Raw genomic sequence first — 16,820 nt, 5'->3', positions numbered from 1 at the left:
CACGCGTGGCTCTGCCGCCTCCCGTGGCACAGTGAAAACATTGTTGTGAATGTCGTCGCTGATCTGTATGACTTTGTGTACTCATCCACGCGCGGCACATTAACCCGTGTGATTCCACCTCCCCCCGTAGCGTACAATGGACTCGCTGCCCATAGGCTGGACTGTGCACAGGTGCGACGAGGAGGATGGGGCGGCCGCCGGCGCCGAGGACACCCGCATCCACGATCTCTTCCATGAAGATGCTCAGGTACAAACCCCGGCTGCCAGTTCCCTGACTCGTTACGTTTTTTAACCCAAATATCCAATAAGTCCATGCGGGTTACATGGGGGGCGGGCGGGGGCGGGGTCTTTCTGTTTTGGGGATTCTCTTTTCTAGCACACTGATGGGGGGGGGCAATCGCGGCTATGGGCAGTTTGGTTTGTTCTTGTTGGGTCAGTGGATCCGAGTCAGGACAGCGAAATGAGAAGAGCTGATCAGATGGCAACCTCAAATAGTATATCCTGGGAGTCCTGGGGTGTCTGTCACCTTGCCCCGCACATCATCTGGCGTCTTTGGTGGCTGAGAGGCACGACCATCGGTCAGCGGCAGAAAAATGGGTCTGATCCATGCAGTGCAGCTGCTGCTCCTGCAGAAGGTGCCACATGCTCAACCAGTGTTTCACTGGGAGAGGGGATATTCACAGATGGCTAATAGTGTCTGGCTGCTATCAGTGTTGCTCCGTCCCCTTCTCGACTTGGAAAAAGGCTCAGAAACAACACATGCCTGCAAGCGGTGCAGATGAGAAGATGGGAGTGGCGGAGTGAGATCCTCAGACTGGAATGGTGACGTCCCAACTCGGTGTTATGCATGTTTAAAGTGATGTATTAAGGGTGCACTCATGGATCACACAATCCTAACGTCAGTCACGCTGTACCAGTAACCACACTTTACCAGTCATAGTGCCAGCACTCAAGCTTCCCACTCTCACCTCCACACTCCTACCCTCCCTCCTCTCCCGCTGCCTCTGGGCATGCCTTCCCCCCCTCTCCTCCTCCTGCGCCCAACAGTAGCATAGTTTCCACCGGCACCCTGCTGGCCAACAGTACCGGTGGTGGTCGTTGGTAACCCGGGCCTCGGCCGATCCGGTATGGAAATCTGATTTATTATCCGCATATTTGGTTTGGCTGTGACCCGGAGAGCAGGATGAGCGGTTTGGGTAATGGGTGGACAGATGGATGGATATTTGGTTTGGCAAAGATTTTTATACCGGATGCCCTTTCTGACGCAACCCCCCCCTCCCCCATTTATCTGGGCTTGGACTAGGAATGCACTGGCTCGTGCATCCTCAGTGGCCGGGTTACAAGCATACTCGGAAATTGTAATATCAAACCATTGCAGCGTTTACGGTATTATTGTTTTCCAGCGTGTCTGTTTTGCAAGCTAATTAAGCAGAAGTGTTGAATGGTTTGTTGAAAAAGGGGCCTTTTCGGGGTTTTGACTTATTTCTGTTGAATAAAGCTTTATTCCACGCTGTCATTCAGAAACGGGAACAATTTGAATTTGTAGGCCAACTTATTAAGACCCAATTTTAAGTTTTCTCAAGTTGGCCTCAAATAAGGGTAAATATCCTCGTTTGCATCGACAAGGGACTCCCATAGGCTGTCATCCCCACTCGGAGGATGTCGTCATCTGCTCTCTGGACAGGGAGCACGTGGATACCAGGGTTGTGTTATAAATATATAAACCCACATTCAACCAAACAGCATACGTTACATCACTGTAGTGAGTCGGCCGGAGGTGTGAATCCCGTGTTGTGTTTCTGTGGCCAGGGGCTCCAGCAGGCCGGCCAGCCATGGTGGAGGGTCAAGTTGTTCGTGTGGGAACCTGTGCTCTTTGGTACCTGGGATGGCTCCTTCACCACCTGCATGATCAACATCTTTGGGGTGGTGCTCTTCCTCCGCACTGGCTACCTGGTGGTGAGGACACTCGGCACCTCACAGCAAGCACATCAGCTCGGGAGTCCGCTGTTGTCAGAGAACACTGAATACGGTCCCACGTTCAAAGAGCGTGGGACTTGTTCACACGCTGGCTTAGAAGTTCAGTCATGTCACATATTCCTTCTGCAAGAGAGAAACATCCTGTTTTAGGCAAGGTTTTATTTAGGGTCTTGATTATCTTGTGTTTATCAGAGGGCTTCCTGCATCAGGACCAGTTGCCATGGGCAGCTAGTCCTGTCCTAGGCGTGTGGTGTTGACGTGACCCTGTCCACCTCCAAAACAATACATGACTCTGTGTTTTCTTTTCATCTCCCCCGATGGTGTCTTCCAGGGGAACACGGGCGTGGTGCTCGGGATGTTCCTGGTCTCCATGGTGGTGGCGGTTGCCCTGGTCACCGTGATGTCGGGAATCGGCTTGAGTGAGCACTGTGGAGTGGGGAGCGGAGGAGTCTACTCCATGATCTCCAGCGTCCTGGGAGGCCGGGTGGGTGGTGCAGTGGGTCTCCTCTATGTGTTTGGACAGGTGTGTGCAGACGTATCTTAATACTCAAATCCTGTTTGGTGCTAATAGCGCGGTCGCCTCACAGCAAGAAGGTCGTGGGTTTGAACCCCGGGTTGTCCAACCTTGGGGGTCGTCCCGGGTCGTCCTCTGTGTGGAGTTTGCATGTTCTCCCCGTGTCTGGGTGGGTTTCCTCCGGGCGCTCTGGTTTCCTCCCACAGTCCAAAGACATGCAGGTGTGAATGTGTGGGCCCTGTGATGGACTGGCGGCCTGTCCAGGGTGTCTCCCCGCCTGCCGCACAATGGCTGCTGGAATAGCGGCTTGGATAATGGGATGGAATGTGATACATGGTGAACCTCTTATTATTCATTTTTCAAAAATCCAACCAGCCACTCTCGTCAGTACTGTGACCTTTCCCTCGCAGTGTGTGGCGGGGGCTATGTACATCACGGGCTTCTCGGAGTCGGTGGCTGAGCTGCTGGGGCTCCAGAACCAGTGGGCGGCCCGGAGTTTGTCTGCGGCTGTGCTGCTGGCGCTGCTCGGGATCAACCTGGCCGGCGTGAAGTGGATAGTACGGCTCCAGCTGCTGCTGTTGGCCGTGCTGGCCGTCTCCACCCTGGACTTTGTCATTGGCACCTTTACACACCTGGACCCAGGTAGGGGCTCGGGGGGCCTTTAGTGTTAATGGGTGAGGGGAGATGGATGTGTGCACGCCGCAGTCTGGGTAAGGGTATGACAGAATGGAGATTTAATCTGATAAAGTTTTTAATGTCTTGAGAAAGTATTAAGCCCCCCCAAAACTAGTTTCACACGTTTTTGTCTCAGATTCTAAATTGAAAGTATATTAAAGCAGGATGTTTTGTAGCTGGTTTACGAAACATTTTGCGTCACGAAAAAGAAAAAGTCCAAAATCTTTCAACAATTTACTGATAATCAAAAACGGAATTTGTGAGATTCATAAGGTGTTAATATCCACTGTAAGGCCAACTTTGCTCAGGTGCAATGTATTACCAGTGCACCCCAGTTCTTCATGTTCTCCACCTGTGTAGGAAACTGGTGCATCACCTGTTTTCAGTTGGTTCATGAGGGTAAACGTCAACCCTCTTTGTGAGGTTCAACGGTATGTTAGAAAACTTCCACACACAAAAAATCAACCAAAATGAGGGCAATAAGGCATTCAAAACAAGTCAGGGATATAAATATAGAGAATCGCAGATCGTTAGATGGGTACAAAAGCACATCTCGAGGACACTGACTACACCTTAGAGCTCAGTGTGGTGCATCATACAGCGGTGGAAAAAATAGGAGCCTACAGCCACGCTGCCTACGGAAGGTTCAGCCACCCCTCTGTCACTGGAACAGAGCCAAGGATCAAATGGTGGAGGTGGAAGAAGGAAGACTGTTGTGTGGAGCTCAGGGAGGAGGTAAGTCAGGCACTGGGTGGTAGTGAAGAGTTGCCGGATGGCTGGGCAGCCACTGCAGAAATAGTGAGGGAGACAGCTAGGAAGGTACTTGGTGTGTCATCAGGACAGAGGAAGGAAGACAAGGAGACTTGGTGGTGGAATGAGGAAGTACAACAAAGTATACAGAGGGAGAGGTTGGCAAAGAAGTAGTGGGATAGTAAGAGAGATGAAGAAAGCAGACAGGAGTACAAGGAGATGCAGCGTAAAGTGAAGAGAGAGGTGGTGAAGGCAAAGGAAAAGGAGTATGGTGAGTTGTATGACAGGTTGGACTTGTACCGACTGGGTAGACAGAGGGACCGAGCTGGGTAGGAGGTGCATCAGGTTAGGGTGAACAAGGATAGAGATGGAAATGTGCTGACAAGCAAGGAGAGTGTGTTGAGAAGGTGGAAGGAGTACTTTGAGGGGCTGATGAATGAAAAAAATGAGAGAGAGAGAAGGTTGGATGATGTAGGGATAGTGAATCAGGAAGTGCGGTGGATTAGCAAGGAGGAAGTGAGGGCAGCTGTGAAGAGGATGAAGAGTGGAAAGGCAGTTGGTCCTGATGACATACCTGTGGAGGTGTTTAGGAGAGATGGCAGTGGAGTTTCTAACTAGACTGTTTAACACAATCTTGGGAAGTGAGAGGATGCCTGGGGAGTGGAGAAGAAGCATACTGGTACTGATCTTTAAGAACAAGGGTGATGTGCAGAACTGCAGCAACTACAGAGGTATAAAGTTGATTAGCCACAGCATGAAGCTATGGGAAAGAGTAATAGAAGCTAGGTTAAGAGGAGAGGTGACGATTAGCGAGCAGCAGTATGGTTTCATGCCACGAAAGAGCAGCACAGATGTGATGTTTGCTTTGAGAATGTTGATGGAGAAGTATAGAGGAGGCCAGAAGGAGGTACATTGTGTCTTTGTAGATTTAGAGAAAGCATATGACAGGGTGCCGAGAGAGGAGGTGTGGTATTGTATAAGGAAGTCGGGAGTGGCAGAGAAGTATGTAGGAGTGGTGCAGGATATGTATGAGGGAAGTGTGACAGTGGTGAGGTCAAGGATCAAGGATCGGCTCTGAGCCCTTTCTTGTTTGCAATGGTGATGGACAGGTTGACGGACGATATCAGGCAGGAGTCTCCGTGGACGATGATATTCGCGGATGACATTGTGATCTGTGGCGAGAGTAGGGTGCAGGTTGAGGAGAGCCTGGAGAGGTGGAGGTATGCACTGGAGAGAAGGGGAATGAAAGTCAGTAGGAGCAAGACGGAATAAATATGAGTGAATGAGAGGGAGGAATGGCGAGGATGCAAGGAGTGGAGGTGATGAAGGTGGATTAGTTTAAATACTCGAGGTCAGCTGTTCAAAGTAACGGGGAGTGCGGAAGAGAGGTGAAGGAGAGAGTGCAGGCAGGGTGGAGTGGGTGGAGGAGGGTGTCGGGAGTGTGGTTAGGCCTGATGGGGGAAAAATGAACGGTGGCCAATACCGAGAGATCCTGGATAAAATCCAAGAGGTTTAAACTACGGAGGAAGTTCATCTTCAAGCAGCACGATGACCCAAAGTAGCCCCGGCTTCAGATGAAGGGAATTGATGTTCTCGAGCGACCCGGTCAGAGTCCCGACCTTAACCCCATCAAACATCTGTGGCAAGACCTAAAAATGGCTGCTCCCCAGCTGACCTGGCGCAGCTCGAGCCATTCCGAGGGAGGGCTGGGCAAATCTCGCTCCGTCACGCTATGCAGAAATAAGAAACGTATTGTGTGGTGTTACACGGAGGACATTCAGAACCCTTAAGAAATGTCCTCCTGTAAAGAACACGTACTTGCGGTTGAAAATGCCTCGCCATAATCATCTGCTCTTTCATGGCTGGTTTGCCCTTTTGTTTGTGGTTTTCCTCGGTATTTCTTACGCAACGTGCAGTGAGCTCCGTTCTGAACGAACGGTGATATAAATACAGGGCTTGGGTGCGTTATTTTGTGTCGCCAAATGTTTACAACCCTGTTAAATACGCCGTCCTCCGTGCCCGGCACTACCTATCGATTTGCCTGGCGAGTGATGGTCACTGTGCTCGGTTAGCCAATAGATGCTGCTGTTGCATTGTCTTTAAGCAATGCTGTGCTCGGCCTCGCCTGTGAGGCTCTCCCCAAACCTACTAATTCCACGTTACACCTATTTTCCTCATTTCTGTCAAACCCCACTTCTCGTCCACTTCGGCGTTTTCTCACAAAGTCTCTCACCCACTCCCTATTCATTTCACTTGCTGTGTATTTGTGTCTCGCGTGTAACGAAGCGTAGGCGTGTGGAGTCACAGACTTGCGTGTCGGGAGGCGTGGGTCTGTGCTGTTGCTGCTGAGGTAGCGCAAGACGAAGCTGAAAATCGTGCTTTATTTACCCAGATGAGGGTTCTGTGGTGAGCGGACATTGTTTGCTGGTGGGTTTTTTTTTCTTCTTCTTCAGTACAACATATTCTTTCACTGGCACTCAGGAAGTCCCTCCCTACATTTCCTGTTCTCGCTGATTATCAACTTCCTGTCCAGAGGGAAGAGCGAAGGGCAGAGCTCTTTGTTCCCCTCTCCCAGCACACATCAAGGAGCGCGAAGCGGGCCGGGTCAGCCGGCGCCGGGTCACCGTTAGTTTGGCATGACGAAACTTTACAACTGCGTGGAGCCCCCGCGTTGCCTAAACTAGCTGCTCACGCCACCTTTAACCCCCCGTCCCCACCCCTCTCCATCACAGCTAACGGGCCGATTTGCAGTAGTACGGATTTGTGGTACAACCAGCCGTAATGGATTGCCCAGGTTGTTCTAATTAAGAGTTGCTCTGTGTGTGTGTGTGTGTGTGTGTGTGTGTGTGTGTGTGTGTGTGTGTGTGTGTGTGTGTGTGTGTGTGTGTGTTGCTGTGATCTCATGGCTGGCAAAATGCCAGCGGGCCCCTAAAATACGGCTTAAAGCCTCATCTGCAGCTCTCGGTCATAGGTGGCGAGGAACAAAGGGGGGCCATGCCAAACACACGCGGTTACAGACCCACAATGCCTCGAATCAGAGCGGTCTCGGCCGTGGCAGGCGAAGGCCCCGGACTGAAGTAAATCCTGATTCTGGCAGCCGGGTATCGTTCTAGAACAAGATCTTAGACCTATGAGCACTGTCGGGAGTAAAGGGACTTTGGGTGTCTTACTGTCGCCCCCGGCGTTTCTTTATGGAGCCGCCTGGCTTCCTCCTGCTGCTTCCACAGTGAGCTGTCCAGTATGTAATGGTGGTGTGTACATCCTGGAGGAGATCAGGCGGGATAACTCGTCCCTCCCGCACTACTTTGGCTTTTTTCAGGTGACATGAGAGCTGAACCCCCACCCGAGAAAGTGTTGGGTCAAGACTTATTAGACGGTGCCATGCCGACGTTTGTTACCCCACAGGTACAGAAATGACCAGAAAAAACAAACGTTCTTGTACTGACTGTGCTCTCTGGGGATCGTGCGGTAGTCCGGTCTGTGAGCTCGTCGTCGTCGTATTCGCTCTTTATCTGAAGTGTTCAACTGCCACCTTTCCGCCCCGCACGGATTAAAAACAAACCTGCAACCTTCAGTCCTTAATTTGCAGTCTGTCCCTGTAGGACAGGAAGCCTTAATATGCTTCATGGGTCGAGGGGTTAAGGGTGTTAACCAGACTCACCCACATTCTTGGACAATGACAAAGAGCGAAGGCCGGAACCGAAATCTGGGGCCTGCTGCTTTCAGTTCCACACGGCACCACACCACGTCTCCTGTGTGATCTGACCACTGCGCGGTCCTTTCAGCCGGACCCCCGCCCCGTGACATCAGGGTCTGCGGACACCGCACTTTGCTGAGGTCTTATATAATTCCGGCACTCTTAAGAGGTCAAAGAGTCGTGTAAGCGTGAGAGGCCATCGGGTGTTGAGGACATCGTTGTGCCTCCAGTGGTCTTCCAGCAAATTACGACCTGTCAGTGGAATGTGGAGGTAAAGGAGCGTCGGTTGTCCCGTCCGCATTGGCTGCTTCCATAATGTGTACCGAGGGAAGGGGAATCGAATGAGGCGTTTTATTAAAAAAAAAAATAAATGCATTTGACCAGAAACTTTCTCCGTCGTTCTGGGCCGAGATCAAATGCTACAGCACAAACAGTTGGTGCAAAAGTTGCACCCCTGTTTCATATCAGTATTTTGGGATAGGAGAAGACTCACAGCTTTAGCGTTGGAGTGAATCAGATGTTTTTTTCCATTACTCTCGTTTTCCTACATGCAGCGGTTGCACACGGAGCTTAGTGTGAAGTGTTGTGTAAGTTGGGCTCGTTTGAATTTCGGTAATAAGGATGTTATAATAAGGGTGGAGAACCCACATGGACACCGACTGCCCTGGCTCAGTTGCCTTCTGAGTTTTTTTTGACGGAGGGCAGTCTAGGCAGGTCACAGACTGGACAAAGGTTTGAACTCCTGGTCCCATTTGATCCCGGTTTTCAGCTGCCGACCCAGAGTTATGGACCGCGAGAAAGCTTGCTTTCAATAACTACATCCAGCCCTTTGGTTTGGCGTTTGTGATACATTTCTGAAACAAAGGAGAAAAATTACATGCTCTCTCCCTCGTTCTTTTATTCTCTCTGTCAGACTTGGAAGAGGCTGAGCTTCTGAAAAGGGCGGTGACTTCCTTTTGGATAAACATGCCATTAATCTGAGAGAACACATTCTTTCCCATCGCAAGATAAGCAAGTGGGGGGAAATGGTGTTGTAACATAGGTATACCCCTCAAGTTCCCCGAATGAAGGGACAGACCTGCTGCAGACCTGTTGCAGACCTGCTGCAGACCTAGCTCTCCCTTCAGTTTCCTATCACCAGGCTGCACTGTGCATGTATATAAACAACGCGTCTGGAAGCAGCTCTGATCCAGACAACTTTATTTATCCCAGAAGGGCAATTCAGTGATGCTGGTATTTTGGTATTTGGGGTTAGAAGACATTGCAATCTAACTGAAATCACTAGTTGGTAAACTAAACTCCTGATTTGAGCGATAACGGCGCTGGACAGCCAAGCATACAGCAGATTCAGAGTGAAGAATATATTTCAAAGCTTCTTTTTCTCTTCTTTTTGAATCTGTCTTGCTGGTAAATACGGTGAGAAAAATGGACCGTTGTCTTCTAAGTCGAGGTGGACCCTGAAATGGCAAAGAAATACCTGTATTAACATCAACTGCCCCTCAAAGAAATCATGTGTATGGTCCCATTACTGACGCCCACATTGGAGCTTTCCCACCCACTGAAAGAATATTTACTCGTGTTTTTAGCATATTAAAAAAAAATAACCAGTAATGGCTGTGTGAGTTACTCGTGACCAGAGAAACGCTTGTTTTACTGTAGCAGAACGAGTTCACGTTGGATTTTGACAGTTCCCTTCGGCGAATGAAACCATTGTGGCGAATTCGGGGGACAAACGCAACCACGGGAACTGCCGCGGCCGGGAAGCGAACCCGTATCGCCCGCACTGCGGGAGACCTCGCTGACCGCTCGACTACTCGAGGGATCGGTTAGCGATGCCTCCTGCGCAACCGCGGTCAGCGATGTCTCCCGCGGTGCGGGCGATACGGGTTCGCTTCCCGGCCGCGGCAGTTCCCGTAGTTGCGTTTGTCCCCCGAATTCGCCACGCCCCGCTAAACTCATTGGAACCGGTTCTGTTCTGGTGGTCTTCCTTTCAGAACACGGCTTCGTTGGGTATTCGGCGGAGCTGCTCGGCAGGAATGCGCTGCCAGACTACAGCCCGGGGGAGACCTTCTTCACCGTGTTCGGGGTGTTTTTTCCTGCTGCTACGGGTGAGTACGTCACATTGCGTCACCGGGTCAGACTCTCGGTGTGACGCAGGCATGTTTCGACGGGCAGTTTCGCCAGCACTTGAAATCAACTGCTGATCGGGAATCAGTTAATGAAACGAAATATCGTTTCCCCCCCTGCCCACAGCAGTGCAGCACACAGACAATATCCCAAAACTACAATAACGTCACGCACACACGCACACGCACGCTATCTGTAACGTATCGCGTGTAAACGTAGCGTCGGCGTGCGTATGACGTCATGACGTAGAGTTGGAAAACGGAAACTCGACTAAAAATGGGGTCGTTCAGTCTACAGCGGCGTCCCGAGTCACGTCAGTATAACGTTGTGTCAGAAGTGGGCTGTAAGTGGACAGTACCTCAATATAACCTTAACTAAGCTAACACATATTTCCAAACTTTAAAAAAAATCCGTCTCCAAGGGAGCGAACGCCAGCCAGGATGACTGTCGAAACTGCCGGTCCGCATGAGCTAGCAGTTAGCTTAGCCTGCCCCGCTTCCGCGTCCTGTCACGCCGCCCTCGGTGCTTCCTCCCCGGGCGCGGCGCCAGGCCAGGCCGTGGTCCTTGGGCCCACCAGACGCAGTAGACCAGGCTCCCCCGGCCGATCCAGCGGTGTGCATGGGCTAGCAGTTAGCTTAGCCTATCAGATCAGATCACAAACCTTGCAGGGTAAAAGTGTTGGAACTGTTGATCAGAGCAGCAGTTCAGCACTTAAGCTTCTCTGCTTTGATTTTTCTTTTTAACGTATTGTGTTTTCTAACTCCACAGTATTCTCTTTAGTGTATTGAGCTGTGTGTGTGTGTGTGTGTGTGTGTGTGTGTGCAGGAGTGATGGCAGGCTTTAACATGAGCTCAGACCTTCAGCGGCCTGAACACAACATCCCTGTGGGAACACTGGCAGCGGTCTTCACATCGTAGGACACCCTTCAGCAACACAACACACAAACTAAACCACAGGGGAAACACAAAGACCAAACTACAGTCAAGACACATAGGCTGATATTTAAGTTATGCTGATTGAAGAACAGAAATTCAAATGAGCCACAATTACATTTGGGACTGTCTGTACTTTAGCTTTGCCTCTCCGTGTTCATCTTGATCTGAAGTGACTCCCAGTGCATATTTTTAGCGGGGCTCGCCTCGATGGGAATTGAATCCCCGACCCTGGCACTGTCGGTGCCTTGCCCCTTCCCACCGAGCTACAGAAACGCATTTGCTTCCTCGTCATTATTTTATGTGAAATGCAAATTTGCAGAGAAAAAGATTCTTATTATCGGGTGACATAATGTTTCCTTTAATAGTAGGAGTGACCCAGTGTACGATGCTGTGGTTTAACGTGGGCTGTCCACAGGTGGTTCCTGTATCTGGTCTTTGTCTTCCTATTGGGGGCCATCTGCACCAGAGAGGCTCTGCACTATGACTTCTTGATAGCAGAAAAGGTAACCCCCTCTGCCACATTTCCACCCTCCCCTCCAAGCACTTCCCCTTTATACCGGGGATTCCCCAACAACGACCAGCTCTTTTTGTTGATGCTTTGTGGAAAACGCGTTTTGATTTGCGACCAGAAAGTCAAACTTTGAAGCATAACTAAACTCTAGACAATTTTAGTGTGTTTGCTGACATCTACAGGTTAAAAACCACGTAAAGGTTAAAAGGACATGATAGGCCTGTCTTGGTACTCTGTGGCGTTAGCATAGCAGGGTAAACACAGCGGAAGCTAATAACTGTTGGATGTAGGCGTGTCAACACACTGATCAGCTCCGACATCACTACTGACAATTGTTAGTGCTGGCTCCATCTGTCTTTGTCAATGCTCCCAGGCGTGGCACACATAAAATTGCATGGAATTACCCCCAGTATTCTACACCATTTTCTGGTGTCCATTATAAAGTCCTCTTGTATATGCATTTGCTTATCTCACTGTGTTTGCATTTTTCCTTTTATGCTATTTTGCCTCCTAAAATACGGCACACATAGATTTAACATTTCAATGTCGTACCCAGTCTTTGCTATGATACAATTACTGTGGATCACTCTACTACGCCAGTTGCCTACATTCGTGTCCTTCTGCTAACAACTGACTCAAACGAAAGTCGCTTCTGACAAATGCGTAAATGTAATGTGAATCAAACGTAGCCATTATTACTGTTATTAGCTGCAGCTCTGCTTACGCTGCTACGCTAACACCAGAATCAGACATTCTTATTGCCATATGCACCGTGAATTTAGCTTGGCATTGTTGGTAGAGAATACAATAAGATAAAATAAAATAAGTGTGTGTGTGTGTAACTTTGTTAAAGGAAACACTCAACAGTAAGGAACGTGTTCAACAAATAGAGAATTTACTTGACTCATAATCCAGTGAGTGAAGTAAATTCTTTATTTGTTGAGCATGCTCCTTACTGTTGAGTGTTTCTTTTAACAAAGTTACACACACACACACACACACACACACACACACACACACGAAACATCTAGAAAAAAATAGAAATGTCAAAAAGTAAGTCTGTCAGTGGGGGCAGGGGCAGGGGGCCTGTTATTTAGTCCTGGGGGAGGGGAGGGGGGGGGTCAGACAGCCTATGTCTCACTAGACCTCAAGTAACAGAGTCAAACAGTGTTTTCTGGAGGCTGTTCTTTTTAAAAGCAGCTGGCTGGAGCAGAACTAAAGAGGGTGTAGTCGCTGTGTACCCTTCCTCTTCCGCTTCCACCCTCTGTTTGTTTTCCCTCTTCTTTCAGGTCTCCTTGGTGGGTTTCCTCTTTCTGCTGGGCCTCTACATCTCCTCCCTAGCCTCCTGCATGGGTGGCCTGTATGGAGCACCCCGCATCCTCCAATGCATCGCCCAAGAGAGGGTCATCCCTGCCTTGGCCTTCCTAGGAAAAGGGGTGGGTCTTTTTGGTAGATAAATCAATAGCAAGATGAAGGGAGACTTGTCTTGAATCACATTTACAAGATATTTAGAACCTATATAATGCACTATAAGGTTATTAAGTAAGTGTGTGTGTGCATATGTGTGTGTTGTCGTACCATACAGCACTTTAAATTGTGAAAGAAATATGACGTCCGTCACACACTTAGCTCTGTAGTGAGCCAATTTGCCTGGCATGAATATACAGCAGGGGTGCGGTTGGGTGGACTCATTGGGAAAATGGTGAGAGGCTTCCCTAATTATAGAGTGGCTGACGCCACCTCGTAAAGTGACAGAAGTGAATGCATTACTACGATGACTTATGGTGCAGTGTGTTATTACACAAGCACAGCAGCACAGACACACACAGTCACGTTCACATCCTGACCCCAACCACCCCCCTTTTCCTCAGACCCCCCCAACCCTGCAGCAGCGTCTGACCTCTCTCAGCGGGCTGGAATGAGGCCCTAGACATCTTGGCCCAAATCAAAGCTTCAGAACAAACGCAGGAAGGGAGACAGGCAGGGCCCAGCCCTGGTGAGCCTGGAGGGCCGCCAGACACAGGGCACCACTAGTTTCCCTGTATGCTGGAACTCGAGCAGCCAAACAAGCTGGTTAGAAAGAGCAGAACCCGAAACATTTATGTATTATCCCAAAGAGTCAAGTTGAAGGAAAATGTTATGGGTAGTGTGATGTTATTGCTGTGTTGAACAGACCAATAACATCATACTACCGTAACATTTTCATTCTTATTTTATGCTCAACTTGGACTCTTTAGGAGTGTCTGAGGGGTTGGCTCAAGTCCGGACTAATCAATTTTAGATGACTGAATATACCAGCCAGATTTCACTTTTATTCTGTCATTCTTTCTATGCCTTCTCCCCCCTTTCTCCATCTCTAACAGAGAGGTCCCAATAGGACCCCAGTGGCAGCCATCTGTCTGACCAGCCTGCTGACCATGGCCTTCATTTTCATTGGTCAGGTTAACGTGTTGGCTCCCATCGTCACAATAAACTTCATGCTCACCTACAGCTTCATTGACTACTCCTTCTTCAGCATTACCATGGCCTATGACCTCCAGACCAAAGAGCGGCAGGATAACCTTCTCATGGCAACCAGGGAAGAGAGGAAAAGCCATCGGAGACGGGCTGGGCACAACTCCAGTCCGCTGCTAGATGTGACCCACGAGAACTACAGCTCGGTGTTTCGAGGGGAAAGTGTTTCAAGTAAAGGCACTCTGTTGGAATTCACCAAGGACATCAACCAGATCTTCCCCCCTGTCCCAGATGGTGACGGTGGGGCTGAGGAGAGCTCTTCTATCGAGTGCTACAGCACAGGGAGGAAAAGGAGGACAAAGGTTCCTCACAAGCAGTTGCTGATGGACAGCTTTGGCTTTGACCTGAACAGAAATGTGTTCCCCAAAGAGAGAGACCAGGAGTTGGGCTTGGCTCCCCCAGTAGGAGAAGCAGAAACGCCACATGGAACTGGGGAGCTAGAGCCCGGCGTTGAACAAGACTCGATGGTTAAGCACCATAAACAGTCGAGCCATACTGTGCTGGACAAATCAGCTGGGACTCACAATCACTCCACAGGTTACCAGCTTTATCCATGACACAGTAATTTGACTGGAATGGAGATAGGGTGCAGATCATTCTCTCTCAGTTATGGTCTCTTCATTATGCCGTAGTGTCTGAGCCGTTGCTTTGTCCCCCAGGTGGTGGGAGTAAACCAGAGCACCAGGACCTGGAAATCAGACCAATGCCGAACTCTGTCTATAACAAGTTCTGCAACCACTGGGTTGCCCTAATCGGTGTAAGTCACACATTAGACTATTTGCACTAGTATCTCTCTGTCCATGTGAAGGTGGCGTAATTGCAGTAGTATGTCTTGTCCGCTGAAAATATATCCAAACGTAGGGGAATAATATGACTGCGTGACTGTTTTGTGTTTTCTTCCAGGCATTGTCCTCTGTCCTGATCATGTTTGTCATTCAGTGGCTCTACGCCTTAGCAAACATAGTGGCTGCACTGCTGCTCTTCTTCTACATTGGAAAAACAAGTCCTGGATTACCCTTAGGTGACTGCCATTGGACATTACTAATTCAAAACTTTACTTAGTCCAACAAAAATGTGTCATCCCCAGAGAAAGTGGACTGTGGTCTGTACCGTGGTCTGTCTCCTTTCCCGGCAGCTGTTGTGGTTGTAAAGTCCCCCCCACCACGGCACGTTGTCTTCTATTTCTTGTCAGTCATGAGCAAAAGCTCTGCAAGTGTCAACCACTTGTGCCACAGGTGGCATCAGTAAGATGCTCTTCATACTTTCCTGAAAATTAGCAGCATAAGCAATTTAGCATAAGTCCGGGGTGAGGATTTGCTGGTTTTATGAGCCCACGTCTTCAGGACTTTACAACATTTTTTTGTGGTTTTGGTTTGTTCACAGGAACGGCAGCTCGGTTCAGCTTCTTCAGATGGCTCAGATCAACAGCGAGTAGCATTGGCAGGTGTGTGGCTAAGACTTTATTGCATTGCTTAATCTTATGGTACAAAAGACTTCATCCAGAAGTAAAATGCTTTGAAACCAAGAATGTTGATTATCTGACTTTGAACCAGATTTGTAGTTTGAATTGAAATAACAGCACTTTGAAAAAGAATATTTATAAGGCCATATTATACTATGTTGCTTTCAGTGTAAAGTATGAGGATTAATGATAAACTTAATGATGGACTTGTATTCAGTTGTGTAAAAAAATTAAGAATCTCAGCGTCCGGGTAGCGTAGTGGTCTAGTCCGTTACCTACCAACACGGGGATCCCGGTTCGAATCCCTGTGTTACCTCCAGCTTGGTCGGGCATCTCGTCAGACACAATTGGCCGTGACTGTGGGTGAGAAGCCGGATGTGGGTGTGTGTGCTGGTCGCTGCACTAGCGCCTCCTGTGGTCGGTCAGGACGGCTGTTCAGGGGGAGGGGGAACTGGGGGGAATAGCGTGATCCTCCCACGTGCTACATCCCCCTGGTGAAACTCCTCACCGTCAGGTGAAAAGAAGCGGCTGGTGACTCCACATGTATCGGAGGAGGCGTGTGGTAGTCTGCAGCCCTCCCTGGATTGGCAGAGGGGGTGGAGCAGCGACCGGGACGGCTCGGAAGAGTGGGGTAATTGGCTGGATACAATTGGGGAGAAAAGGGGGGTGGGGTCCAAAAAAATGTTTTTTAAATTAAGAATCTCATAGGACACCTGTCAGTATCATCTGCAAAGCACAGACTCCTCATGTGGGTTGTGATCTGCTGTCACTAGATCTTGGCGTAGGAGGTGGAAAGCTGAAATTGTAAAATATACCACTGGTCACTTTTCACCTGAAACCAACCTCTCCCTACCAACCTGTGGTTTTTTTCAGGAGAGGGGTGTCTCCCAGGGACCAGATCGTAGTGACGCCTTCTCTGTCCAGCGTCGGCATGAAAACCAAACAGCTGACGGAGGAAAATGCTGACTTCGCCTCTCGTTGCCGCTATCACCAGTCCTCCTATATCAAAGCAGACAGGATGGCATATCCTCCGGTCAACTGATAGACCGATTCATTTAGTCGTGTATACGTATATCGCAGCTGACAGGCAGCTGGCAAGAACCCCCGCGTTGACAGTGGACCGTGTCAGCCTGTCGAGGCCTTATTCTGTCAACAGACTGTACCGAACAGAACTACTTAGTGGAGCCCTCAGAAGGATTTCCTGTGGTAGTCAGGATGGTGTGTGTGTGTGTTGGGGGGGATAGTGGCAGCTTCTTGTTACAGGAATATTGCATTAACTGAAAATGCAAACTGGTGACATTGCCTTCATCACCTGTGGAGCCCAAACCTCATGGAAACTTGAATTTAAAAAAAAGAAGAAATCTCACTTTTATATGTATGATGTTTGCATGCCGGAGTGACAGGGGAAAATACTTGGTGGGAGGGGTGAGGGAAGGCTGAGGGGTCATTTCTAAGAACTCCAGTGACCGCAGTTGTCCGTCCGATATAATTACATGCTGTAAATCCAAGAAAAATTTACGTAAATTATCCAAATTTGTCAACCAATCTACACATATTAAAAATTTGTTCCAACCATGAAACGTCTCGTGTTGACTGTTGTCGGTCCGTATTTTCTCTGGTGGTTGATCCAATTTGAGACATGGTCATAGCTCTCTGGT

At 49.2% G+C, this 16,820-nt stretch overlaps 1 protein-coding gene across 1 annotated transcript; it reads left to right on the top strand.

Annotated features, from left to right (window-relative positions):
• Positions 1–136: 136 nt before the first annotated feature.
• Positions 137–16,733, top strand: slc12a8 (solute carrier family 12 member 8). The gene is made up of 13 exons (XM_056290053.1): positions 137–247; positions 1,810–1,956; positions 2,309–2,500; positions 2,902–3,133; positions 9,608–9,721; positions 10,566–10,653; positions 11,091–11,178; positions 12,476–12,622; positions 13,550–14,237; positions 14,360–14,457; positions 14,604–14,721; positions 15,084–15,144; positions 16,036–16,733. The coding sequence occupies exons 1-13, from the start codon at positions 137–139 to the stop codon at positions 16,202–16,204; spliced, it is 2,253 nt and encodes a 750-aa protein (XP_056146028.1). The 3' UTR covers positions 16,205–16,733.
• Positions 16,734–16,820: the final 87 nt, after the last annotated feature.

The sequence above is a fragment of the Lampris incognitus genome, chromosome 11, assembly GCF_029633865.1.
Source record: "Lampris incognitus isolate fLamInc1 chromosome 11, fLamInc1.hap2, whole genome shotgun sequence".
NCBI classification, from domain to species: domain Eukaryota; kingdom Metazoa; phylum Chordata; class Actinopteri; order Lampriformes; family Lampridae; genus Lampris; species Lampris incognitus.
Note: the sequence above shows the minus strand (reverse complement) of the source record. Positions and strands in the feature narration are given on the sequence as shown.

What these genes read in the sequence shown, in the direction of transcription:
- slc12a8 (XM_056290053.1), top strand. Translation starts at nt 137, where the DNA reads ATGGACTCGCTGCCCATAGGCTGGACTGTGCACAGGTGCGACGAGGAG. An exon ending in TCCGCACTGGCTACCTGGTG is followed by an intron (nt 1,957 to 2,308) that starts GTGAGGACACTC and finishes GGTGTCTTCCAG; the next exon opens with GGGAACACGGGCGTGGTGCT. An exon ending in ACAGCGAGTAGCATTGGCAG is followed by an intron (nt 15,145 to 16,035) that starts GTGTGTGGCTAA and finishes GGTTTTTTTCAG; the next exon opens with GAGAGGGGTGTCTCCCAGGG.